At 58.9% G+C, this 25,060-nt stretch overlaps 3 protein-coding genes across 5 annotated transcripts; 1 reads left to right on the top strand and 2 right to left on the bottom strand.

The window, feature by feature from the left end:
- Nucleotides 1–8: 8 nt before the first annotated feature.
- IDH3G (isocitrate dehydrogenase (NAD(+)) 3 non-catalytic subunit gamma) lies at nt 9–7,924 on the top strand. Of its 2 annotated transcripts, XM_049767507.1 has the most exons (13): nt 9–172; nt 2,114–2,152; nt 2,332–2,343; nt 2,532–2,629; nt 2,865–2,977; nt 5,896–5,956; nt 6,037–6,169; nt 6,251–6,384; nt 6,493–6,595; nt 6,686–6,832; nt 7,409–7,503; nt 7,594–7,654; nt 7,741–7,924. In XM_049767507.1, the coding sequence occupies exons 1-13, from the start codon at nt 92–94 to the stop codon at nt 7,837–7,839; spliced, it is 1,176 nt and encodes a 391-aa protein (XP_049623464.1). In that variant the 5' UTR covers nt 9–91; the 3' UTR covers nt 7,840–7,924. The 2 variants fall into 2 exon arrangements, with proteins under 2 accessions (XP_049623464.1, XP_049623465.1); XM_049767508.1 differs by lacking the exon at nt 2,332–2,343.
- A 40-nt stretch (nt 7,925–7,964) lies between these two features.
- On the bottom strand, nt 7,965–11,462 carry SRPK3 (SRSF protein kinase 3). The gene is made up of 15 exons (XM_049767493.1): nt 11,126–11,462; nt 10,943–11,052; nt 10,748–10,856; nt 10,580–10,667; nt 10,392–10,479; nt 10,133–10,239; nt 9,904–10,069; nt 9,772–9,797; nt 9,477–9,621; nt 9,031–9,270; nt 8,848–8,948; nt 8,610–8,717; nt 8,469–8,538; nt 8,293–8,385; nt 7,965–8,206 (listed from the first exon to the last, which is right to left on the bottom strand). Exons 1-15 carry the CDS (start codon nt 11,419–11,421, stop codon nt 8,022–8,024), a joined length of 1,932 nt encoding a protein of 643 aa, XP_049623450.1. The 5' UTR covers nt 11,422–11,462; the 3' UTR covers nt 7,965–8,021.
- A 2,145-nt stretch (nt 11,463–13,607) lies between these two features.
- Nucleotides 13,608–24,925, bottom strand: PLXNB3 (plexin B3). Of its 2 annotated transcripts, XM_049767467.1 has the most exons (35): nt 24,850–24,925; nt 23,754–23,812; nt 21,863–22,903; nt 21,562–21,741; nt 21,265–21,393; nt 21,089–21,189; nt 20,844–20,976; nt 20,604–20,760; nt 20,424–20,532; nt 20,228–20,342; nt 19,970–20,095; nt 19,775–19,891; nt 19,505–19,598; nt 19,251–19,420; nt 19,012–19,163; nt 18,833–18,938; nt 18,410–18,540; nt 18,101–18,277; nt 17,826–18,021; nt 17,508–17,747; nt 17,108–17,421; nt 16,926–17,026; nt 16,626–16,849; nt 16,366–16,544; nt 16,229–16,295; nt 15,836–16,154; nt 15,641–15,744; nt 15,132–15,225; nt 14,872–15,050; nt 14,613–14,773; nt 14,371–14,518; nt 14,223–14,287; nt 14,080–14,155; nt 13,924–13,998; nt 13,608–13,837 (listed from the first exon to the last, which is right to left on the bottom strand). In XM_049767467.1, the coding sequence occupies exons 3-35, from the start codon at nt 22,880–22,882 to the stop codon at nt 13,733–13,735; spliced, it is 5,664 nt and encodes a 1,887-aa protein (XP_049623424.1). In that variant the 5' UTR covers nt 22,883–22,903; nt 23,754–23,812; nt 24,850–24,925; the 3' UTR covers nt 13,608–13,732. The 2 variants fall into 2 exon arrangements, with proteins under 2 accessions (XP_049623424.1, XP_049623423.1); XM_049767466.1 differs by lacking the exons at nt 23,754–23,812; nt 24,850–24,925 and having other exon boundaries at nt 21,863–23,739.
- Nucleotides 24,926–25,060: the final 135 nt, after the last annotated feature.

Genomic DNA, 25,060 nt, shown 5'->3' with positions numbered 1-25,060 from the left:
GGGCCGCTCTCGCAGCCGAATTCGTGTTCCGCCGAGCTCTCGCGAGAGCACTGCCTACGCGTGGGGACGTGCAGCGGTCCCACTTTCCGTCATGGCGCTGAAGGTGGCAACAGCTGCTGGCGGCGCTGCAAAGGCCGTACTCCGGCCGGCTCTCTTCTGCCGGCCTTGGGCGGTAAGAAGCGGGAGCGGGCCGCGGGGAAAACGCTCGGGGATTCTCGCACCTCGCATCTGCGGGGCGCCGTTCCCTGAGCGTCCTGGAGCCCGATTGGCCGCGGAGTCTGAATGGGGGCGGAGAGAGGGCCTCGCACAGGGGCTGATTGGCCACCTCTGCTGTCAAGCCCGAGAATTGGCCGAAGTTGGCTGTGCTCTGGCTGCATTAGGGTCTGCATCTTGAGGCGTGGGAGTATCGTTGGGAGGGGAAAAGACGTGGCCACGTCGTTGCCCTCGTGTCCTTGTGGGATTCCCCCAGACGTGGCCATAGGTTCCGCTTCCTTTTCCCCATTCCTCCAGGGGTCTGTCTGAGACAGCTGTCCACCTGCCCTAGAGGAGGTGGGGAGGAAGCAGCCTTAGGCCTGGACCTCCTGTGGCCTCTGGCATTCTCAAAGCTCCTCCTTGCTCGCGCCCCTGATGCCTTTTTTCCAGTTCTCCGACTGGGATCCTAACGTGCTCCAATTTGTCTCCTTACTGGCTTAAAAGGAAGACAATTAGGTCCTTAGGGATAGCACAGGAAGCTATTGTAAGCTAGGACGGACTCTGGGGAAATAACAGCTATGACCTCCAGGCCTAGCTCTTTGAGCCCTGTGAGGCCTCGCACCTCTCCCCTTCTTCCTCTGGCTGCGAGGGGAGGGCACTCACGTTCTCTAGGGATCCCACCATCTCTGACCTTTCCGAACTGCATGACTTTGCCAGAGCTCCCTGGGGGCACATGTGTCACTTTCCTGCTGCCCCTGTCCTTGGGGGAGACAAACACTTAGGCTGCTTTGGCAGCTGGGCTCCTGTAGTCTGTGGGTGGAGGGAATGGGGAAGGGTGCGGGACAGGGCTTTGCCCTGAGACTGCTTGTCCTTTATTGAGAACTTGATGAAATGGCCCAGTGCTTTGGTTTCCCGGAATGGGGATTGAGGGGAATGGCTGCCTTCATTGCCCTGGGACCCAGCAGACTCTCAGAAGAAGGGGCTTGGGAGGCTTTTGTTGGGTTTATGTGCCTTTTGACCAAGATGAGGCAACAGACCACCCCTCTGCCCTAGTGGCCCTTGGGGACTTCAATTAGAGCAGAAAGAAAGTGCTATGCATGCCCAGGTGAGGGAGCATGGGTGCAACTTGCATTCAACACTAGGTGTGGGCCCTCAAAGGTCTGGGGGCTAGCTAAGGGGCCCCTTTCCTCCCGTTGGGCTGCTTCCTGACTCGAGGGTCTTCTGGGGTCTTAACCAGACCAAGACATCCTGCTAGGAACTGGGCTAGCTTGGGTATTTTCCTCACACAGTCGTTCCAAGAGCAACCAGCTGGCCCCTGTGTTCATTGGACACCTTAGCAAGGTCAGGCTGTTGGCCATGATGAGCCATGCGACAGAGCCCCCATTTCTTCTTAGCTGAAATGCTCATCCTTCAGGAACTATGCCTGTCCCAATTCTGACATCTGACACCACAGCCAATAACGGGTACACTGTACCAGTGTAGCCTGCAGATAAGAAAGAAGGGTGCAGATAGGGGCTGGCACCTGCTCTGGCTACAGAGGAGACAGTGCACAAGGTTCCCCTGCCTGGGCCTGGGCCATTGCTCTTTGTGAATCTACCAACTGATTGGGAGGGCTCAGATATGCACCTTTTCCCTGCTGTGGGAAACCCACGGTGCCCTGTATCTTCACACTGCCAGATGCCTCCTGTATCCTTTCCACAGATGGCTGTGGCTCTTAGGCTGTGGGGCATGTGATGCCTACCAGGCCAAGCCAGCTGGGAGTGGTCTCGTGGGTGCTGCACCTGGGGGTCTAGAGTAGGAAACAATAGAGGTGGACCCAGCAGGGCTGGAGGGGGCAGCCTGCTTGTGCTGCTCCTGGGGTTTAGGGACCACCTGGAAAGGGTCATAGTAGCTCAGCTGATCTGGGGCCTCTCCTGGCTAGGTTCTGGGCACACGAGAGACTTCCCAGAGGAACATGTCTGTAAGTAGCTTCCAGTTCATGCATGTGGACAGAATGTATATAAGTTTGGGCCTTTGTGCATGCTGGCGGGTTGTGCCCCTGCAATGTACCCCTCTGTGACCTTCCCTGCACTGTCTGGGGTGGCCCCTGCCCTGAACTTAGCTCCCACTGTGGCTGATCATCTTCCTTCCTGTTTCTAGCAACAGACCATTGTGAGTATCCAATCTGCAGGTCAGCTGGGGCGCGCGGGGGTGAGGGTGGGGGGCTTTGGGAGTGGCCCTCCCTCTGCCTCTGTCCTCCTGGCCCTGGTACCCAGGGCATTCTTGTCATGCTGGGGTGGGCTAAGATTCGGGTCCCTCCTGGAAGGGGTGGAGTTGAAGGGCCGCCATGCCCTCTCCAGCCTCCATCAGCCAAGTACGGTGGTCGGCACACAGTCACCATGATTCCTGGGGACGGCATTGGGCCGGAGCTCATGCTACACGTCAAGTCAGTGTTCAGGTACAACGTCCTCTGGGGAGCCTGGGACCCCTGACCACCACATGATGTGGTCAGGGGAACGTAGGACCCTTCCTGCCCCAAGTGTGCCTTGGAGTTCTCAGGTATCTCCTCCAGGTACACACCAGATCAGGGTGGGTGGCAGCGAGGGAGAGGCCTCTGCACTGGGGCTCCAGGTAGGCTTCCTCGTGGAGGTGCAGGAAGGCGAGGCCAGCTATATGACCTGGTTGTGCTGCAGGCACGCGTGCGTGCCTGTAGACTTTGAAGAGGTACATGTGAGCTCCAACACGGACGAGGAAGACGTGCACAATGCCATCATGGCCATCCGCCGGAACCGCGTGGCCCTGAAAGGTGGGTGCCTCACACAATGGACCTGGAGGGGAGTGAGGGTGGCTTTAGGCATGTCCAGGCTGGATTCGTGTTCTTGTGTGGTTTCCGTCACTTGCTGTGCTAATGGCCTGCTGGGTGCGGGGAGCATGTGGGCTAGGTAAATCCAGGTAGAGCCCGGCCCTGTTAGCAAGCTGGGGACTGCCACAAACCAGAGGGCACCAGGACTCCTGGTGTATGTCCAGGCAGGGACATGCCATGTGATTTCCTCAGACCCCATCCTGTCACTTGGCACCTGATGGAGATCCTGGTGGGAAGTGGTCAAGGTCACATTGTTGGTGACAGTTTGAAATAGTCCCCTTTCTGTCCGAACACCAGCCACCTTCCCCTGCCCAGGCTCTGGCAGCTATTCCTGGTCGGCTGCCAGCTCTTATCCATTCACTCCTCAGCCTCCTGCTTCCTTCATTTGTTCTCCAATAGCTGCTCAGTCCCAGCTACTCTTCTAGGTTCCTGGAGACCATCAGTGAAACCCTCACACATACACACACTAGGGAAACACACACGCATCAGGGAAGCACATTAGTCAAAAATTGTCAGCAAAATAGTTGCCCATGAAATACCCCACAAGTGAGAAGTCCTCCCTGGTTGAAACACACCTACAGAGAAACCACAGGAAATAAATGTACCTGGGTGAACTACACCACTGGGGAAATACATGCATGTCCAAGAAACAGTATCTGCCAAATGTAGACACATTGGTGAAAAGTGCCAACATAGAACACACAGCACTATCCAGGCAGCATATTTCAGAGAAATGCTCACACCGTAGAGAAACACATCGCACACCAAACATGCCATAGAGAAACATCACAACACCATAAACACATCACACACACCAAACATGCTATAGAGAAACACTTCATACCAAACGTACAATAAACATGTGACACACAGTAAACATACCATAGGAAAATATCATGCACACCAAACACGCCATAAAGAAAAACATCATACACACCAAAGATGCTATAGGAGAAATACATCACACCATAGAGAAACACCATATACACCATAAACAGATCACACATACCACACCATAGAGAAACATGTCAGTGAGGTGTGACACATCTGAACTAGACTGTTCTGAAACTACCATTAGAGAAGTGCAGGTGCTCTCTGGGAAGCAGAGCCTCCAACATGTCAGTGATAAGCATCAAGAAACAGTCTGGGGGGCCGGAGCGGTGGTGTAAGCGGTAGGCGTCTGCATTGCATGCGCTAACCTAGGACGGACAGTGGTTTGATCCCCACCATCCCATATGGTCCCCCAAGCCAAGAGTGATTTCTGAGTGCATAGCCAGGAGTAACCCCTGAGTGCTGCCAGGTGTGGTCCAAAAACAAAGAGTCTGGGTCCGTAGAGATAGCATTTGGTAGGGCATTTGCCTTGCACTCAGCTGATTTACAGCATATGGTCCTCCGAGCCCAACGAGAGAGAGAGATAGAGAGAGAGAGAGAAGAGAGGAGAGAGAGAAAATATGAATGAGAATGGAAGGAAATTAGGAAGTCAGGAAGACAGTCTGAATGAAAATGACTGTCAGTGAAATATGTGAAATGCAGGAGTGAAAAGTGCACACACACCATCCTAAACAGCTTCAGAGAAATGCATCATCAGAGAAGCAGCCACTGGTCTCACACACATTCACACACACATACACATGTAAGGGAAGTATATCAGCAGTAAATACACACTTCACTGAAAAACATATCTCTGGTGGAATTCCCATCAATGCAAGAGATATACACACAAACCATTAGTGAAAGATACATACCACAAGGCCTGGAGAGATAGCACAGCGGTGTTTGCCTTGCAAGCAGCCGATCCAGGACCAAAGGTGGTTGGTTCGAATCCCGATGTCCCATATGGTCCCCCCCGTGCCTGCCAGGAGCTATTCCTGAGCAGACAGCCAGGAGTAACCCCTGAGCACCACCAGGTGTGGCCCAAAAACCAAAAAAAAGATACATTCCACTAACAGCTAGCTAATGCTCCATGGGTTATACATCTCAATGAAACCCCATCAGTGGACACAGCATGGGGGGAAAACAGCCAAGAATTGTCCAGTGGCCGGGCGGTGGCGCTAGAGGTAAGGTGCCTGCCTTGCCTGCGCTAGCCTTGGATGGACTGCGGTTCGATCCCCCGGCGTCCCATATGGTCCCCCAAGCCAGGAGTGACTTCTGAGCTCATAGCCACGAGTAACCCTGAGCGTCACCGGGTGTGGCCCAAAAACAAACAAACAAAAAAAAAAAAAAACCAAACCAAAACAAAAAACAGAAACCAAACCCAAAAAAGTAATTTGGGGCCGGGCGGTGGCGCTAAAGGTAAGGTGCGCCTGCCTTGCCTGCGGTAGCCTTGGACGGACCGCGGTTCGATCCCCCGGTGTCCCATATGGTCCCCCAAGCCAGGAGCAACTTCTGAGCGCATAGCCAGGAGTAACCCCTGAGCGTTACCGGGTGTGGCCCAAAAACCAAAAAAAAAAAAAAAAAAAAAAAGAATTGTCCAGTGAAATACATCAGGATAGCAGATTGTCCAGGACACAGGCCATCAGGAGTCACGGCCCATGCCATGACAAACACTCCAGCTGAAGCTGGGAATCTTTCCACATTTTTTTTGGTTTTTGGGTCACATCTGGCAATGCTCAGGGGTTATTCCTGGCTCTACGCTCAGAAATTTTCCCCGGCAGGCTCGGGGGACCATATGGGATGCCGGGATTTGAACCAGTGACCTTCCGCATGCAAGGCAAATGCCTTACCGCTGTGCTATCTCTCCAGCTTCCAAAGCTGGGAACCTTAAGATGCCCATTGTCTTTTGTGTGCCTCCCTCAGTTGGGCAAGGGATCAGGGGATATGGCCACTGGTGAGCCCGTGGCCTGACTTGCTTCCTCCCATAGGCAATATTGAAACTAACCACAACCTTCCACCTTCATACAAGTCCCGGAACAACATTCTTCGGTGAGAATGGGGGCTCAGGTGGGAACAGGCACATGTGCCAGCAGGTCATGGCACTGCCTTCTGCCTTTCTGTGCCCCCAGCACTAGCCTGGATCTCTACGCCAATGTGATTCACTGTAAGAGTCTGCCAGGTGTGGTGACTCGCCACAGGGACATCGACATCCTCATTGTGCGGGAGAACACTGAGGGAGAGTACAGCAGCCTGGAACATGAGGTGAGTGCCTGGCTGGGCTGGGCAGTAGTGGGGCGAAGCAGGCTGGGTAGGTTTGATTTCTGTCCTTGTTCCTGTCCTCAGAGTGTGGCAGGTGTAGTGGAGAGCCTGAAGATCATCACCAAGGCCAAGTCCTTGCGCATTGCCGAGTATGCCTTCAAACTGGCACATGAAAGCGGGCGCAAGAAAGTGACTGCTGTGCACAAGGCCAACATCATGTAGGCTGTCCCTGGGGACCTGCTCCCTGATGGTGGGCCTGGGCCTCCCTCGGAATATTGCCCACCCTGTTAACTGGGTGATGACCAGATTGCTCCTTCGCTCCCTAGGAAGTTGGGTGATGGGCTCTTCCTGCAGTGCTGCAAGGAGGTGGCGGCTCGCTACCCACAGATCACCTTCGAGAACATGATTGTGGACAACACCACCATGCAGGTAGTGAGCAGACTGCCTGCCCTGTCCCCTCTCCCTTGCCCGGGGCCCAGGTCTCCTTAGCTTTAAGTTCTCTGCCCTTCTGCCCCACAGCTGGTGTCGCGACCCCAGCAGTTTGATGTTATGGTCATGCCCAATCTTTACGGCAACATTGTCAACAACGTGTGCGCAGGCCTGGTGGGGGGCCCCGGGCTGGTGGCAGGTGCCAACTACGGCCATGCCTATGCGGTGTTTGAGACGGTGAGTGCCATAGCCACGGCTGCCTGACCTTCCTGTCCACATTGTGGCAGCAGAGGAATGGTGCAGCCGTGGGAACCTTCTCTATGCCCAGTGGTGACTCTGCCAATCTAAGGTATTGCTGCTGCAGCTTAACTGTCCAGCTCTGAGCTTACCATGGGAGGGACATTGCACTGAGTGGCCTGAATATGTGTCTTGCAGTTCCCTAGAGCTGTGTCTGTGCCCGCTTGTGTTTCACTGTCCACATTGCAGCGCTAGTCCACCCACCTCTGCGGCTCTCTTTAGGGTGTTGGAAAACTTAAGGTTGGGCCGGAGAGATGGTACAGCAGGGAAAGCGCTCACCTGGCACCTGTCCGACCCTGGTTCGATCCCTGAGCACAGCTGGGTGTGGCCCCCAAACAAGCCCATACTTCAGGTCAAACAAATGCACGTGATGGAATGCGTGTTTGAAAGGACGCATGTGCACGTGCACCTGGTTGCCTGGCACCTGAGGAGGTGTGCACGTGCTCAGCCTGACTGACCCGCAGACCTGCAGGCATGTGCGCCTTCCCTTCATCTGTGCTGTCCTCACTTCTATAGGCCACACGGAACACTGGGAAGAGCATCGCCAACAAGAACATCGCCAACCCCACGGCCACGCTGCTGGCCAGCTGTATGATGCTCGACCACCTCAAGTAGGTGGTGTCCTGGTCCCACTCAGCTCTGGTCAGGAACCACACGGCCCCCGTTAGGTTCCCCCCAACTAAAGCTGGCTCTTTCCCTAGGCTGCACTCCTATGCCAAGTCTATCCGCAAGGCTGTCCTGGCATCCATGGATAATGAACACGTGAGGCACCCCACATGGGCCTGGAAATGGGGGCCTGGGTGTGAGTGGTACAGAGGGAGAGCTCAGTTCCCTGTTTGTCTCTGCAGATCCATACCCCAGACATTGGGGGCCAGGGCACCACCTCAGAGGCCATCCAGGACATCATCCGTAATATCCGCATTATCAATGGGCAGGCCGTCCTGTGAGAGCCTCTGTTCCCCCTCTTCCCTCACTTAGCGTGCTCCTCTCCTCCGGGCAGCAGCCCAATAAAGCAGCTTCAGCCACTCCGGATGTGGATCAGCTGCAGTCTTTATTTCCGCGTGAGCCAAGTGCGAGTGCAGTGGGCTGGGGGCTAGAATAGAGGGGGCTCATCCACAGCCCTCAGGGCCTAAGGGTTGAGCCAGGGATGCTGCAGGCAGTCGGCAGCACTGGCACGCTTCTCGGGGATATATTCCATCATGGGCAGCAGGAAGGCGCTGAACTGTGTGGCCTGCTCCAGTGGCCACTCGTACTTCTCCATGAGCACTTCATAAAGGCCCCAGTGCTTGAGGTTGTGGATGTGCCGCAGCTCCCCTGCAGGGCAGCATAGGAGGCTGGGTGCTGCCCTGATACCCTTGGGTCCCCCTCCCCAGGTTGGCTGTGCAGGTCACTGAACCCACCTCTGCGGTTGAAGAACTCTCGAGAGTAGCGGCCCGAGAGGGCAAATGCAGGGGGGATGTCGCCCAGGAGCTCCACAATGTGGGCGATGTGATCTGTGGACAGGGAGGCGGAGGCTGGGAGGAGGTGGTCTGAGGAAGAGGATGCCCAGGGCCCACCCTGGGGAGGGGGGCCCTACCTTCATCGCGACTGTAGTCCTCTCCTGAGTGTGGCTCGAACAAGTAGTCGCCCGTGGCCAACTCGAAAGCCTATGGGATGAGTGCTGTGAGAGGGCAGAGGGGACGGGAAAGGAGGGGTGGTACCTCAGCTCAGGACCTACCATGCATGCTGTGCTCCAGATGTCGGCCGGGGGCCCATACTCGGCACCAATCAGGACCTCCACGGCCCGGTACTGCCTTGTCTGGATGTCCTCAGTGAAGTGCTTGTGCTGTGGGAAGGGCATTCCTGGGGAGGCACCTCCGGCCCTGCCAGGCCTCCCCATCTCACCCCCAGCCCACTGGGCACCCAAGTGAGAGTGACAGGCACCCGAACACCATGCTGGGGTGCCCCGTGCATACCACCCAGCAGGCATTGCCCAGGTCCGCGATCTTGATCTTGATCTTGTCTGCATTCTGGGGCTCTAGAGGGTTCACCAGGAGGTTCGAGGCACCAAATGGTGCTGAAGAAGGGTAAATGGGGAGATGCTGAGCTGTCCAGCTCATGTGGCCCCTGCTCCCCCCAACCCCCACCTCCCCACTTACTGCTGGGAGAAAGGAGGCCCCCTGCCTCCCGCTGGTTGGATGAACTGGAGAGGACAGAGCACGAGGCGGCCGAGAAGAGGGAACCCGAGAAGCCCGAGGTCTGAGAGCCAGGGCTGGGGCTGCGTTCCCCCCAGGGGCCCGGTGATGATGATGCTGGCGAGGGGCCGCCCTGCACCCCCCCAGGATGGCAGCCTGAGGAAGAGGTGGAGCCACTGCCCCCCTCTAATCTGGAGCCGGTATCTGGAGTTAACAGAGACATGTGAGCAGAGGTCTTGGGGCCATGGGCCCAGCCCACACCTTGGCCTGTACCCTCAGCCTGGGCATGCACACAACTTGGCCTGGTTGGCCGACACCCTCAGCCTGGTAGGCACTCTCAGCCCAGCCAGCACCTTTGGCCCTCCCAATGCAACCCTCTGACCAACAAGCACCCTCGGCCGGGCGCGCACCCTCAGCCCGGGCCTGTGCCGCAGTCGCAGCCTCCTCCATGGCCTCTAGCTGCCGCAGATCCCGCAGGCGTTCCTCCAACAGCAGCTTCTGCTGCCTCCTCTTGCGCCGCAGCTTCTTTTTCTTGTTTTTGGACAGTTTCCCCACCTGCCAGTAGAGCCGGCCTCACCCCGGGGACCTCCCTCCTCCTCACCTGACTGGGCTTAATGGAATGTCTTGCAGAGGCCAGGGGTTCCCAGGGTCACCCAGTGAGGCCGTCCCAGGAAAGAGCACAGGGAAGGGGGGTCCCTAACTTACCAAGACTTCCTCAGGGGCAGTGCTGACTGTGGGGGCAGGCGGGAAGAGCAGAGAAAGAAAGGACAGGATTCAGGGCCTAGCAGCCCTGCACTGTCTGCCTGCTGGCCAGTGGTGCTGCCCAGCGGCTGATACCTGTGGAGCGGGATGGTGGCGGTGCCCCAGACTGCTGCCACTCGGTGGCCTCAGCGGCGAGGCGCCGGATGTAGGCGTCCCCCACGCACAGGAGAATATTTTCAGGCTTGATGTCCGTGTGGATGATCTTGCACTTGGTGTGCAGGTAGTCCAGACCGTGCAGCACCTGTGGGGTGTGCACTGCTGAACTGCCCTGGCTGGCTGCACACCCATGGTCTGTGGCACTCACCTGCCGCACGATGCTTTTCACGCAGGGCACAGGCAGGCCCTGGTAGTTGGATTTGATGATCCACTTGAGCAGCTGGTGGCCCAGCACCTCCAGTACCATGCACACATCTGAGAGCAGAGTGAAGGGTAGCGGGCGGGCACATATAGGTGCCATGGGCATCTTGGGGAGAGGGCCCACCCACCCTCAGTATACCATGCTGATCTCAGGCCCTGGAAAAGTGGGGTTTTCTGGTCACAGCACACATGCATTCTAAGGATACGGACTCCATTCACCCCTGAGATCTTGAAGTCATCAATGAGCTGCACAATGGTTTCTCTTTTGGGGTCACTGGGGTCACTGTCTCGCACCTGGAACAAAGCCCAAGGGGCCACCTCTGGCTCCATCCAGCTGCTGCTGGTTTCCCTTGGCGGGGGCTGCCCAACCTGCCCGGCTAGGGAGGCGCCTCACACATTTTAGGAGCTTGATCTCATCCACAGCTGTCTCCGTGTAGTGGCCACCGCTCTTCACCACTTTCAGGGCTACCAAGCGCTTGCGCCTGCAACACCGAGAGCCGCGTGGGCTGGCGGCCAGTTCAGGGGTACCTTCCCAGAGGCCCGAGGTGGACGGGGTGCTCACTGGATGTCCCAGCACAGCCAGACGGTGGAAAAGTGCCCCCAGCCCAGCTTGCGCACCACGTGGTATCTCCCATTGAACAGGTCTCCGATCTTCACCGGGTAGTAGCCGCCTGCGACAAGCCAGGACATGGTGGGGGGCGTGCCCCGCGGCCCCGCGCCCTCCCGGCCCCGCGCCGGCTCCCGGGCCTGGCCTCACCCTTGCAGTAGTCCTTGGGATCCTCCTGTTCCTCGTCGTCGGAGCCCAGGAGCCCCTGCAGCATGCGGGGCGCCGCCGCCGCGGCCCCAGTGTACTCAAAGGCCTGAGAGCTGCGGGCGGGGCAGGCGGGCGGTGAGCACGCACTTGGGGTGCCGGGGCTCCCAGGGCCTGGCCGACCCCTACCTGCTGCTGCTGCCGCCGCTGTCCTCGCCACCGCCGCCGCTGGCGCTCATCATGGCCCGGCTCGCAGCTCCAGCGCCCCGGGCAGCCGCTCTCTGGGCCTGGCCGCGGCCCTTACATTTATAGCCTCGGCCGCTGATCTCACCCGCCTTTATAAATAGCCTCCCAGCTGCTCGGCTGTGGGCAAGGTATGAGGCCGGGAGGGGGCGGCGCGGCCCGGCGCCCTGCACCGCCCGTGCTGGGCCCTGAGCCCCCTGCCCCCACCACTGAGAGACGACAGCCCCCAGGCTGGCCCCCATGAGGCCCAGGAAGCGGCGCCCACCCGCACAGCGATGCTGTGTTGCAGCGCCACAGGGCTGGCGGTGGAGGGCGGTGGGGGGGCCTGCATGGAATGGGATCACCTGGTCGCCCAGCACAGTTGCCCAATACCACTAGGCTGAGAACAGCTACATGAGGACTGGTTGCAAGGGTGTGGTGACCCCCCAGTTTCCTTGGGATTAGGTTTGGAAATGAGGCCTGGCGACCTCCTGGAGTCTCATAACTGAATGAGAGGTGGAGGGGGTGTCATGAACAAACTCACAGCAGTAAAGGGCTCCTGAATATTCAGCAGCAATCAACGCAAAACCCATTGAGCTAGCGGCTGGAACCCAGTATAGGGATTATGGTGCCAGTCTCACCACCTGCTGATCTGGGTTCGATCCCTGACACAGCATAAACCACCACAACACTGTCAGGACTGAGCCCTGAAGAGTTGGGAGTACCCACTAAACACTGTGGGCAAAGTCCCTGAACCAAAAAATATTAAAAATCAATCCTATAAAAGTTGGGGACGTAGCTCATCTGCATGAGGCCCTGGGCTCCACCCCCATCATGCCCCCCAAAAGAAAAACTGAAAATAAAAGTGTAAGCACAGGGTCCAGAGCAGTAGCGCAAGCAGTAGGGCTTTTGCCTTGCATGCGCTGACTTAAGACGGACTTCGTTAGATCCCCCGGCATCTTATATGGTCCCCCAAGCCAGGAGCGATTTCTGAGCACTTAGCCAGGAGTAACCCCTGAGCGTCACTGGGTATGGCCCAAAAAACCGAAAAAAAGGGCCCGGAGAGATAGCACAGCGGCGTTTGCCTTGCAAACGGCTGATCCAGGACCAAAGGTGGTTGGTTCGAATCCCGGTGTCCCATATGGTCCCCCGTGCCTGCCAGGAGCTATTTCTGAGCAGACAGCCAGGAGTAACCCCTGAACCCCGCCGGGTGTGACCCAAAAACCAAAAAAAAAGTGTAAACACAAAAATATTTAAGGCATGGGTCCAATATGCTTCCTCTCCAGGGCATGAGAAGTCACAGATAAAAAGTTGTCAGAAATCCTGCTGGGTTGGAGACAAGGGCTTGGGGGTGGGACCTTGGGGATGCTTTGCCTGTAGTGAAGTAAACTATACCCCCAAAGCAGAAATGTCAAGATCATTGTCAACATCTAAACAGTAATCAAATGATGGAAAAATAATGAGACCCAGATAAGAAGCAATTACGTGCATCACTGGCAATAGACCCCTGATATTTGGGGGGCCCTTCAACCTTTGTGGGTGCCATCATGGAGTTGGCCCCTCCCAATCATCAATAATCTAGATGCCGGGGCCCTACCTACTCAGTCTTGGGGCTCAGTGACCCCTAAAGTGCAGGGAATTAGGTGGAGGGGACAGGTGGCTTGGAAGCCAGGACACGTGATCACAGGATTGTCCGCATACCATCCCTGACACAGGGCCTGTGAGCCCCTAGGAAGCACAGTGAGTGATATCTTGGCTTCAGGGGTCCTGGGTTTGAGCCTCAGTGTCATTTCCAGAACCAGCCCCAGAGCACCTCGGATTATGGCCCTCCAGGAAGGAGATACATGGGGGCGACCCTGGATTCAGAACACACCAGGGTAAATTTGAAAACTGGCTTGGGGGGGGGTCAGCTCTCTGAGACCTGGGGGAGCAGAGTGATAAAACAGCACTACATAGGGTCCCTTGAGGCCCATTCAGGAGAGATTCCTGAGCACTGGACCAGGAGGAAACCCTGAGGACCACCAGGTATGGCCCCAACCTTGGCCAACAGTAAGGTCTGCAGGAGCACTGGGCTTGGGTGAAAGTTGGCAGATAAAACGGGCACAGAGTAAGATGAGGCCTGACCTGGGTGGGTGTCAGGCACCTCGGACCGAGAGAAAGAATAGGAAGTAGGGCGCCTTCCTTGTGGCATATGCTGCTTAGAGGCAGAGGTGCTCTTCCAAGCACTTGCTGTGCACAGAGCCAGCTGTAGCTCTGAGCACTACCAGGTTGGGCCAAACCACCTCCCAAAAGGATGGGGACCGGGAGGCCAGTGGAGTCTGAGTGAACAGGGGAGACAGCTTTGCCCTTGTGCTCATTTAGAAGTGGTGAGCATGGTATGCAGAGAGGGAGGATACAGGAGTAAAGGAGCATCAATTCCCAGGGAGCTCCAGACTCCCAGACACTGCACTTTTCTTACAAAGACACATTTCTAGTTTATTTCCAGACATGATTTTTCAGCAAGCAAATAAATACAGTGGGAATGGAGGTGGCTCTAAATCCAGAGGTGGCCAGTCCCCCAGCAGAGTTGAGTGCTCAGAGGTCAGTCACCTTGTTTTCCACCAGTGCAGCTACCTGCTGCAGGCGGCAGGCCAGCTGCATCTTCTGACCCATGGGGTCTTCCTCCAGGGCACTGATGATCTGGGGGGACAGCACCCAGATGTTTTTTATTGCCATCAGGGAGCCCCCCTGAGAAAGCCAGACCCTTTCCAGGAGGAGGGCCTCACCTGGTCGTAGTATCTGTGGATGTGGTTGTAAAGGCCCTGCAGCGCCTCCAGACAGTGGGGTGCCGACGTGTAGTTCTGTAGAATGAGGCAGAATGAGGCCTGGACCTTGGCATCTAGGCCCTGCAAACCTGCCCTGCAGACCCCAGTCCTGCTCACCCCAGAGAGCTCAGCCAGTGCTGAGTTCATTTCCTGGAAGCTCACAGGGGTGCTCTGGCGGATGTCAGCATAGTACCTGGAAGGGGGATGCAGTTAAGTACTCCGCAGCTCATCCCGAACCCCAAGATGTAAGTGACACTTACTGCTCTACCATCTGCTTGTAGCGAGGGATCTCCCGGGCATACAGCAGCTTATTCACTGGCGAATCCTGGGGAAGTGGGGTGAGTGTGAGTGCAGAGTGCCCACTCTCCGCTTCTGCCCACTGGCCCATGCTCCTGGCTTAGTGCTCACCCGGCCCACTTTGTGCTCAGACACGGTGCAGGAATCAATGAAGGTCTGGGCGATGACAGCAAGGACGGCATCCGCATTGTCTGACACGCGCACATCAAAGATGAGCTGTGGGTTCTTCAGCGTGTTCACCCAGAAGCGCAGCAGCAGGCTGAGACACATGTGTGCTCAGGGAGGTGGGCCCCACTTTTGTGGGGAACAACCCCCCCATCTGCACCAGAAGTCCACCCCAGGCCTGCGGGCACCTGTTGGTCTTCCATATGTGCAGTGTTTCGGGGTCCTCGATGCCATGCTTCTCAGCCAGCTCATCCAGGAAGTCGAACAGGTACTTGATGGCGATGGGCAAGGGCCGGTTCACGCTGAGGATGGCCTGGAAGGTGTCGTCCACAAACTTCTGCAGTGTGCCCTGGCAGGGAACAGGGGCGGTGGACAGTGGTGTCAAGGATTGGGGGAGCCCTGCCATTGCCCCACCTCAGGGGCCTCACAAGGAGCTGTCAAATATACCTTCATGGACAGCAGGCGAGTGAGGTAGATTTCCGGAATGGCCTTGGCCCGTGCACGCTCCCGCTCTCGCTCCCGTACACTGCTGCGGCGCACCCTGGCCCCCTCAGCCTCCTCGGGAGTCTTTACCAGGTGCCAGAGGCGCATTCCGCCCTCCTCACCCTCCTCCAGCATGGGCATGCCTAGAACACAGATGAGCATCTGAAGGGGGCCAGGGAGAGGCCAAGTTGCCCTTTCACTGCCCCCTAGTGCTTAGGACTCACTCTCGCCCACCACACAGCTGGGGCTCGGGCATTGGGACACAGGGACACCGTTGTGCTGTTGGGGGATGAGCCGCACAGTGGCTCCATCTGGGACCTGGTGAAGAGGGGAGCAGAGGTTGGGTACCTTTCTTTCTTTCTTTTTTTTTTTTTTTGGTTTTTGGGCCACACCCGGTGTTGCTCAGGGGTTACTCCTGGCTGTCCGCTCAGAAATAGCTCCTGGCAGGCACGGGGGACCATATGGGACACCGGGATTCGAATCAACCACCTTTGGTCCTGGATCGGCTGCTTGCAAGGCAAATGCCGCTGTGCTATCTCTCTGGGCCCATGTTTGAATCCAGGTGTCCCATATGGTCCCCCATGCCTGCCAGAAGCTATTTCTGAGCAGACAGCCAGGAGTAACCCCTGAGCACCGCCGGGTGTGGCCCAAAAACAAAAAAAAAAGAATTTCAGGTTGGGTACCTTTCTACCCCTGAATGGGACTGCCCCGCACTGCTCCCTATGTCTCACACCTTGTAGTGTTGGAGGGTGTTGAGCCTTTTCCAGTGGTTCTGGGTTACGGAGGTCAGGTCCTCATCTGAAAGGGTTAAGTGGCCAGCCAGACCTGAGCGCCATTCTGGGGGTTCGGTGGGTTCATGGAGTTAGCCAGCAGCAAGCAGAGCAGAGCAGCCCCAAGGCTTGGGCAAGTGAAATGAGGGGTAGCTCACCCAGATCGAGGGCGTGCACTGAGGGCCTCTGGGAGAACGGAGTACCCTTGTACACCTGCTCCAATACCTTCTCCTTGACCTGTGTGATGGTATCGGTGTCGAGCACCCGAGCAGGTACACATTGGGCTGTGCTGCTTCCTGCTGGCCCAGGCCCTGCCAGCACCACCAACGTCAGCGGCCGGAAGTCCACATCCTCCCTCAGCAGGCGGCTGTCATTCAGGGTCCTCTTGGCCTTGCCTGTCACGGCATCTACTGGGCCCTTGTCCACCTGGTACTGAATGGCCCGGAGGAGCAGATACAGGGGCTCACCAGCTACTTCCTGCAATAGGGGGTGATGTTATTAGCAGGGCTGGCCAGCAGGGTTGTGGCAGGAAGGTGGCGGGTGTCTCTCACCTTCAGGAAGGCGTAGAGACAGATGGACAGCCAGTTAGTCAGCAATTTCTCCACCATGGTTTCCGTCCTGTGGTGAGCAGGCCTGGTCAGAGGCTCCCGTTTCCCCTTTTGTGGCCCCCAGGACCGCCAGAGCTCACCTGCGCAGCATGAGTTTGGGGTTCTTGCGCACACACTGGGCAGCCAGGTCCCCAAGCAGTGCCCTCATGATGTCGCTCAGGTACTCCAGCTTGCTGTGCAGTGCCAGGGACAGCAGCGAAGCCACATGGCAGCGGTCACGTTGTGAGAAACTTGGCTGCTTCTCCAGTGTGTGGATAAGCTGGACAGGAGGGGCTTCCACTTACTCTGGGGTCCCCACCTGTATGCCACCCCACCCCCACCATCCCCACCAGGTCCTCACGGTGAGGAGGAAGAGTTTGCTGTTGAGCAAGTTGGAGAGTTGTGTGAGGCCCTGGTGCACAGGAGCACGGCGAGCTTCCTCCCCAGGGACCTCGGCCAGGGGCTGCAGCGGACAGGCACCATGGCCTGGGAAGAAGGCGCGCTCAGCGTAGGTGTGGTAGTCCAAGAAGGGGATTCCGCTGGCCTCCAGGTCGCTGCTGAGGTCTGTCATCTCAGTCATCAGGTCTGTGGCCAGAGCAAGCAGGTGTGGGCTGGAACCCCGATCACAGCACCGGCATCTACTGTCCACCCAGCACCCAACCTGTGAATTCTTTGCGGCACTGGTCTCCCACGCCGATCTCCAGGTTCTCCAGCTGCACCAGAACCTTCTGGTAGTCCCGCAGGGCCTGTTTGCTCTTGTGCCTACAGTGGGAGGACTGAGAATCAGGAGCCATGGGCACTAAACCAGGGTTGTAGCTGCAGCATGGGATGGGGTGTACTTACCTGTACATGAGGGTGAGCAGAAGAACTGCGGCGATGAGCACCGCAGCGCCCAGGCCCAGGCCCACCTGGGCTTCCACAGGAAAGGCAGGCACTGCAGGCTCTACCTCGTATAGGACAGGTCCCAGGGCCAGCCGCACATTGCCCATCTGTACCACAAACTGTGGCAGTGGGCCTGATCCATTGGCTGGCTGTGGGGCATGGAGTGGGGGCTCGCAGTATAGATGTGTCAGTGTAAGCGTCTTCACCAGGCACTCACCTGCCCCGATATACACACGCACCTCCTCCTTGGTGATGCCCAGGCTGAGGCCCTCACCCTGGAAAAAATCCAATCTCAGCTGCTGCCTGCTGTGCATAGTAGGGACACACACACAGAGCCATGAGCAGAAGCAAGCTGCCTCACCTCTACGTCCAAGACATTGCCAGGTTTGAGGCGGTAGGGTTGGGAGGGACTCTCGCGGCTGAGGGGGGCCAGGCGAGGGTTGGGCTGGTACAGAAAGGCCTGGCCCCCACTGGCACTGGCAAAGTCCACCTGCAGGTTGTCGAGAGCAAAGAAGACCCGCAGGGGGCGAGCACCTTCGGGCACTGCAGGGCTCCAGCACAGGAGGAGGCTGGACGAGTTGACTGAGCAGACAGTGGAACACTGCAAGGTCAAAGCATGCCGAGTGAGTTGGGGCTTCCCTGCTCACCCTCTGACTTGTCATTCAGGGCACAATCTCACCTGCAGCTGTCCCCCATCAAGGTGAATACAGTCGGTGGGGGACTGTAGGGAGGCTGCACAGCTCTGGCTCCGATTGGGGTGCAGGGGCCTGGGTCCTTCAGCTCTTGCCTGCGCCGTGGCCTCCAGCGTCACAGACAACAGCGGCCGCTGCACCACGTCCAGGTCAGTGCCCCTAGCTCGGATCAGCCGCCCACCCCTACCCCGGGCTGAGGTCAGGAGGGTGGTCCCAGGCAGTGGGCACCGTCCCACCGCCCGCCCAGTGTGCCTTGCCTCACCCCTGGAAGCTGGCGCTGGGCTCTGCAGCAGTAAGTTGGGGGTTACCCGTGTAGTGGAAGTGGTAGGAGAATAATGTACGCTGTGCATGGCCGAAGGCCACATGAACCTCAGCTGCTCCTGGGGTGACCTGGGGCATGGTGCGGCACACAATGGCCTCAGGACACACCGGCTCCTGACTGTGGGGGAGGGAGTGGGGGGGACGCTGTCACCTGTGCCCAACCCCAGAGGGCTGAGAGAAGTCAAGCACCTTCCCCCAGCCAGGGGTACCCCACAGACCAGCAGCAGGTAGGGCCAGGACCCATACTCACATGGGGCATGGTTGGCTGCCCACAAAGGCACTAATGTTGCCTCCTGTCTGGAGGTGGTGCCCGTGGATGGTGAGCAGAGTGCCCCCTGCTATGGGGCCCCGTTGGGGACTCAGGTTCAGCAGGATGGGATCCTGTGGAATAGGGCAGTGTGGTATAGACTTGGCAGCCTGGCTTGGCATCAGAGCACCTCCTCACCCTTGGCAGCACCCAGCTCCCCACAGTTCTGCCACAAGGGGGCGCTTCTTTCAGTTCAGTCTCTGCCCTGCCTTCACGGTGGCAGCTTCCAACGAGAAACCTGCAGAATCACGCGTGCCAGCCCAGTCCAGCTCCACAAACGGAGGAATCACTGTGACTTTCAACTACCCTGCTGGTCCCTCCTTTAAACTCTGTCCTGTGTGGGGACCCCCAGGGTCGAGCACTCACCTGGTAGGTAAAGTGCTGGGTGGAGATGCTTGGGGGTCTCCTGGAAAGGGCCACGAGGATGGGCCCTGAGGTGCCATTGGGGGCGGGAGACGTCACACACACAATCCTGGCAGCAGAGAGTGGCAGCTGTTGCTGGCTGTGGGCACAGCCTGGCACCGCCTCTGGGCAGTGGCGCTCACCGTGCAGAGGTGCGGTAGAGAGAGGCGTCAGGCCTGCAGGGCCGGCCAGCCACACTCACGGCGTCTCGCACATCAGTGAAGTCCCGGCCCAGGTCAGAGCCCAGGATGGTCAAAGCCAAGCCACCTTCTGGGGGGCCCGTCAGGGGCTCCACCTGCAGCATGGAGAGAAGGCAGTGGGGTCCTCCAGCACCTCCCTTGCTCAGCCCAGGAGCAGGGAAGCAGGTGGCCAATGACCTCACCGTATGGATACTGGGCTGCGGGCACAAGTGCTGTATGGCGTCAGGTGGGCACAGTGGCCCATAGCGGCAGGCAGGTGAGCCATGACGGCACCACTGGCAGCCCAGGCTTGGGGGTGCAGCCTGGCAGTGGCTGCAGTCAGGGCGGCCCACAGAGCAGTCGTACAGGGTCACTGGAGAAGGCCATGAAACCCTGTGAAGTGTCCGCCCTCCTCCAGCTCGAAACCCTCCCCCCCACATCCAGCTCGCCCCCTCACCATGAAGACTGTGAGCATTGTCCAGACGCTGGCCCTCGCCCCTGGTCACGTAGATGGGCACTGGGAGCTCCCTCTTAGCCATGATGGGGTGCAGCTGGTCAGGAGGGTGGGGTCAGGCTGGCTCTACTTTGGGTACCCCTGACCCCTGCTGCCTCTGAGACAGCCCTCCCAGAATGGGAATCATTGTTCTGGAAATGATCCTCAGCAGGGATGAGAGTATCAATGCTTCGAGGGGCAGGGAAAGGGGGGAGCCTCCCAAGGGGTGCCCACCTGCTCTGCCATGCAGGAAATGAGGCCTGAGTCACCAGCCACCTTCTCCAGTGAGGCCTCCAGTCTCCGCAGTTCCCCAGGCAGCTGCAGCCAGCAGTGGTAGGGTACAGGCAGGCCCTGAGAGCAGGCACTGTGAAGACCCTGCCTATTTGCACACCCTACCCCACACCCCATTTCCCTCCTGATGCTGCTCACTCGGAAGAGTTGCAGGTTCCGCACATGAAGGGCCAATTGGCTATCCCAGCCCACAGGTACTAGGAGTGGCGCTGCCAGGCCCGCCACCTGTGGGCAAGCCCCAGGGCCCTGTAGTGGGACATCAGCCTGGAGAGGGAGAGCGAGTGGGAGAGAGAGACAGAGAAACAGAGACAGAGAAAGAGAGAGAGGAGAGTGAGCTCTGTTTCAGAGCAACTATGCCAGCCAGCAGGTGGGCAAGTGCTCTGGCGACCTACTGACCTCCTGGGAGCTGTAGATTGTCAGCTCTTCCTCTGGGCACTGTTCCCCAGACCAGCAGCGGCTGCTCTGGGGGCACCAGTGGCACCGCCACATGCTGCTCACGCATGCCTGGCACCTGGGAGGCAAGGAGCTGCTCAGGGGAGAGTCCAGGACCCCTAGTCCCCCCCAGCCCCCAGCCTCCAGCACAAGCACTCACGGAGCAGCTGCTGCCAATGCTGACACAGCACTGCAGTCGTAGAAGGAGAAATTGGTGGCAGCCACAGCCACATCGCCAAACATCAGGGCCAGGGGCAAAGTAATGTGGTCTGGGAGGGACAGGCAGGTCAGGTGGCTGCTTCCCCAGGTCCAGGTCCTACCCACCCAGCATGAGGCACACCTGTGTCTGCAGAGTTGGGGGGCAGCTGGTCGGGTGGAGGGGCACGGCAGGTGACTCGAGTGTCATTCACATCTGCCAGAATGTCATAGTCTCCAAAGGCACAATGGAAATACTCATCTGGCGACAGCTTAGGCAGTCTGCCCACCAACAAAGTGACCTGGGTGCAGACAGTTAGGCTGAGTAGCAGCTCCAGAGGATGGGGGTGAAAGAAAGGAAACCACCCCAACCCAGCCTGCCCACCTCGCCCTGTTCCTGGCGAGGGTAGTGGGCTGGCTGCAGGTCCCAGATGTGTGGACAACCTCCATCCTGCTCCCGGCTCCACAGCCACTGGTGCGACTTTGCCTCCCACTTGCATTGGTCTCTGCGGGTACACCTGCAGGCAAGGGACCCTGGGGTTATGGGCATGGGCTAGGGGTGGGGAGGAGAAGTGGACACAGGCAGTTTGAGGTGGGAATGCAGCAGTGGGGCTGCTGAATTCAGCTCACCTGCCAAGAAGGACACACCAGCCACAGAGTGGGTCCCGGGCCTGCAAGCAGCTGGTACAGTCGGGAAAATGGGGACAGGAAGCCACCAGGACTCTGTCCACCTGTGCAACGGGGGACAGAGTGGTGAGTATGGGCCATGGGCATGGCACTTTGCACCCCCACAAGCCAGCCCTCACCTGCTGGGGTGTCAATACGTAGAGGTGGTGGCCACTGGCATCCAGAAGCAGGTCGGGGCTGATGGCCGAACCTGGAGGCCCCACTTGCTGCGAATGGTACACCTGGCCCTCCGAGCCATTCAGAAAGGCCTGGGGATCCCAAGGACAGGCTGCATCTCTGGGGTGCCCGCCCCTTCCCACAGATGCCACAGTGGGTTCAGGGGGCTGCCAACCCTGAGTGATGCACGCCCCCCCAGGAGAGCTAGACGTGATGGATTAGGGAGACCTGGCATTGCCTGAACAGCACGGGCACCTCACCTTGTGCAGCTGCCCCTGAGTGTCCCCTAAGAAGACAATGGTGTGCCCATCAGTCTGCAGGGCTGCCACTGCGCTGATGGGCTGGGTCAGTCGCAACACGGGCTCCACCTCCAGAGGCTGGCGGCCTGCAATGGGGCTAGGAGTGTGCTCGTCGCCACAGGGGTATGACTCGGGGGAGTCCTGTCAGGGAGACAGGCAAGGAAGGGTGTTCACAGGTGTCTGTTCCGCAACAGGTGTCTGGTCACCCACACCCAGCAAACTGGGCTCCAACATGGGCCCTGGAGCAAGGACAGCCACTCACTGCGGGCAGCATGACACAGCGCGACGTGACCCCATACTCCACGGCTGCCTCCTCCTCTCCACTGGGGCCCCGGCCAGCCGCTGTGTAGCAGAGGCGCCGGGCCCGCTCCATGCGCGCATCCAACTCGGCCAGCGGGAAGGCACATAATGCTGCTGGCGCCCCTCGTAGGCCAGAGGCAAATGCCCCCAGCAGTGTACCCGGCGCCAAGAAGGCAGCCTGAATGAGGCCCTGGCCCCGGCAGCTGAGGGGCACCTCCACATAAGAATAGAGGTTGGGGTCTGTCAGACACACGCGGGCCACATATGAGCGGTATTCAGCCTGGGCACGTGCCCCACGCCGCCGAAAGATGAAGTAAGCCGTGTTGGCATAGGCCAAGGCGGCCACGTAGCTGCTGTTATAGTCAGAGAAATCGCCCACCACCAGGCGGCCCAGGCCCTCGCTGGAGAAGGGCTGTGGGCCAGCCAGCTGGCGCACAGCCAGTGGGGGCACCCCCCCAGATAGCTTCCCTGTCAGGCCGCGGGCCACCAGCAGGAGGTCCCGGCCTGGCGCCGCCACTACTAGGCCCACCGTGGTGACCCTGGGACTGTTGGCGGCCACAAACTGCCCGTCTCCAGGGTCCTCGGCCTGATACAGCACAGTGGCCACATCCCCCAGGCGCCGCTTCTCGCACACGCCCTGCCGCACCTGCCCGCAGACCACCAGCTCTCCAGCCCGGCTATTCACCAGCAGCAGCTGGTTCGTGTTGTCGGTGAGCCGTGCCTGCGGGCACTCGGCTGGCTCCCGGAAAGGTACACAGTCGGGACTGTCCAGCACCGGCCCTGTCACGGCCTCAGCCTCTAACTGTAGCTCAGGACCCAGCTGGAAGAGGTGGTTCACGGCACCCACGTACAGTGTCCCCCCAGGCGCCAGCGTCAAGTGGTTCAAGGTGGTGTTGAGTGCTGAGAAGCTATGGGCTTGCACCGGTGGCAGCAGCAGCAGTGCCCACAGGAAGTGGGTGGCCAGCGGTAGCCGAGGAGCCATGCTAAGAATCTGGGGGGCAACCTGTATGTGAGTAATCAGGATGCCCATCAGAGCTGAGGGAGCCTAGGCAGAGGAATTTTGGGGATGCCAAGGGCACAGGTGGGAGCAGGAATGAGGGGGCATGGGTGGGGGTACAGAGAGAAACAGAGGGCACAGAGGGGACAAAAAGGAAGAGTGTGTCTGAGGACTGACAGAGGACAGGCACACACACACACAAAGGAAAGACTGTCTTTGAGCAACTTTGCAGCATGTGGAAAATTGTGAAAAAGACCCCAAAACTCAAAGGGCAAAGGAGAGAAATAGGAGCGGGCCCCCATGGAGGAGTTGAGTGTGAGGCTTCTGGAGGGAAAATAAGGATCCCAAGAGGAAGCAGGAGAGAAGGGAGCTGGGCAGAAACTGAAGCAACTGCTGACTTACCCAATGTAGTCAAGACTCAGAACAGGGTCCCATGGCCCCCTTGGGCTGGGAGGACCCTGACTGGTCTGGGGAGCAGTAGGGAGGAAGCTGAGAGGCAGCCAAAATGGAGTGCAGAAAGGGTGCTCAAAAACAGCACAGTAGTGAGCATGGAGGGCTGAGGAGGTGAGGCCCAGGACCCCCAAAATGACAAGCCATGGTGTATTCTGCACCTTACTGAGCCTCTGGCCCCCTTCCCATCAGTATACACACCCTGAGCACCCCCCCCCCCGCAGGATCCCTCCTTCCCCAGGCAGGCCTGACGCCTGGCCCTACACAGAGTTGGGTCCTTCACCCCAAGCCACTTATCTGGGGCCCCAGACAGGAAGGTGGGGCCCGGCTCGGCCAATGCTTCCTCTGGCCAGCACGTGCAGAGAGAGCTCGCTTGGGCCTCAGGACCCGGGACCCGGACACTTACCGGCTCAGCAGCCCAGCGACAGTGGTGACAAGACTTGGGGGGATGTGGGGGGCATTGTCCTGCGTGGGAGGCAGGGAGTGAGGACCCATTCACACTGGCGGGGGGCGGTGGGGGGCAAGGACTGGGGGCCCCGCTCCACCACAGCTGGCAGCTTTGTTGATAGTGGCTAGGCCAAGGTTGCCCTGCCCCCATCCCAACAATGTCCTCTCTGTCCAGAGGCCCCACTCAGCTCCTGGTCACTCCCCACCCCCAGGAGACATCCCTGCCGTTGAGGGGGACCACACAGGTCCCCCTTCAGCCGCCCAGGGAACCCCCACCACCCAGGGCTCCAGGAAGGGAACAGAAAACCCTGGGGGGTTGGGGTGCAAAGCCCCACATGCCAGCCACAGCTTGGGTGCCCCCTCAAGTGCCAGTCTAGCCATCAATAACGCCTTTGTCCACAGCCCGTCCAGGAACCCCCCCCCCCGAAATTAGACTGGTCACAGAGCCGGTGACCCGGCTGTCCATGTCCACCCACCCCAGCACTGGCAAAGTGGTGCCAGGGACAGCATGGTGGGAGCAGGCAGTACCAGTAGAGGGTGTGCTGGAGGGGGTGAGGCTGTGGGGGGCACAGGAAGGGATGGGCCATGGCCCTGGAGCCTAACCCTAGGGTACAATCTTGCCCATCTAGTGGGGGCACCTGAATCTCTGGCCACCCTCTTAGGGCACCATCTGCACAGAGTTCTGCTGCGGGGTGCCAGGGTTCTCCAACTCCCCCAGCATCAGACTCCAGGGCAAGGTGGCAGCCTGTTGCCACCTGGCCAGGCCGGTTGGGTGGCTGTGGGGGTGGGGAGCCAGTGGGCCACCTCCCTCTCTTGCACAGTCCCGCCATTTCTGACTCCCACTTAGGGGGCCCAAACCCATTCCCACCCTCACCTTAGGTCTTTGACGGGCTGCCAGTGGGGCTGGCACAGTGACCCAAGGGCCTGTGCTCCACCCTATTTACTGCATCCAGTGGACCCCTGACTCTCCCAGGCCCCAGTACACCCCGAAGCTGCACACCCTGACTTCATGACCCCTGCACCACATCCCCGCGCCAGCCCCAGTTCCTGCCTACCTGGCTGGGTCACTGCACGGGCCAAGGAGCAGCCTGTGGTGCCAGGCGTGTGTCCCCGCAGCGCCCAGAGCCCCAACCTCCCTCCCCACAATGCAATCGAGCTCAGCCCCACTCAGCCCGGCCGCCTGTTGCCCAACCCCTCCCAGCCCTCCCCTTTACCCTACGGGGCCGCCAAGGAGCTACTGCCCTCTGCTGGCCGTAGTGGGAACGG

The sequence above is a fragment of the Suncus etruscus genome, chromosome X, assembly GCF_024139225.1.
Source record: "Suncus etruscus isolate mSunEtr1 chromosome X, mSunEtr1.pri.cur, whole genome shotgun sequence".
Taxonomy (NCBI): domain Eukaryota; kingdom Metazoa; phylum Chordata; class Mammalia; order Eulipotyphla; family Soricidae; genus Suncus; species Suncus etruscus.
The sequence above is the reverse complement of the archived record's forward strand: the minus strand, read 5'-3'. Positions and strand labels throughout refer to the sequence as shown.

What these genes read in the sequence shown, in the direction of transcription:
- PLXNB3 (XM_049767466.1), bottom strand. Translation starts at nt 22,930, where the DNA reads ATGGGCATCCTGATTACTCACATACAGGTTGCCCCCCAGATTCTTAGC. An exon ending in CTGCTCACCCTCATGTACAG is followed by an intron (nt 17,027 to 17,107) that starts GTAAGTACACCC and finishes CTCCCACTGTAG; the next exon opens with GCACAAGAGCAAACAGGCCC. An exon ending in GCAAACTCTTCCTCCTCACC is followed by an intron (nt 16,545 to 16,625) that starts GTGAGGACCTGG and finishes CCTCCTGTCCAG; the next exon opens with CTTATCCACACACTGGAGAA.
- IDH3G (XM_049767507.1), top strand. Translation starts at nt 92, where the DNA reads ATGGCGCTGAAGGTGGCAACAGCTGCTGGCGGCGCTGCAAAGGCCGTA. An exon ending in CACGTCAAGTCAGTGTTCAG is followed by an intron (nt 2,630 to 2,864) that starts GTACAACGTCCT and finishes GTTGTGCTGCAG; the next exon opens with GCACGCGTGCGTGCCTGTAG. An exon ending in ATGATGCTCGACCACCTCAA is followed by an intron (nt 7,504 to 7,593) that starts GTAGGTGGTGTC and finishes CTCTTTCCCTAG; the next exon opens with GCTGCACTCCTATGCCAAGT.
- SRPK3 (XM_049767493.1), bottom strand. Translation starts at nt 11,421, where the DNA reads ATGGGGGCCAGCCTGGGGGCTGTCGTCTCTCAGTGGTGGGGGCAGGGG. An exon ending in TGGCTGTGCTGGGACATCCA is followed by an intron (nt 10,668 to 10,747) that starts GTGAGCACCCCG and finishes TCGGTGTTGCAG; the next exon opens with GCGCAAGCGCTTGGTAGCCC. An exon ending in CTGCCCCTGAGGAAGTCTTG is followed by an intron (nt 9,622 to 9,771) that starts GTAAGTTAGGGA and finishes CTCTACTGGCAG; the next exon opens with GTGGGGAAACTGTCCAAAAA.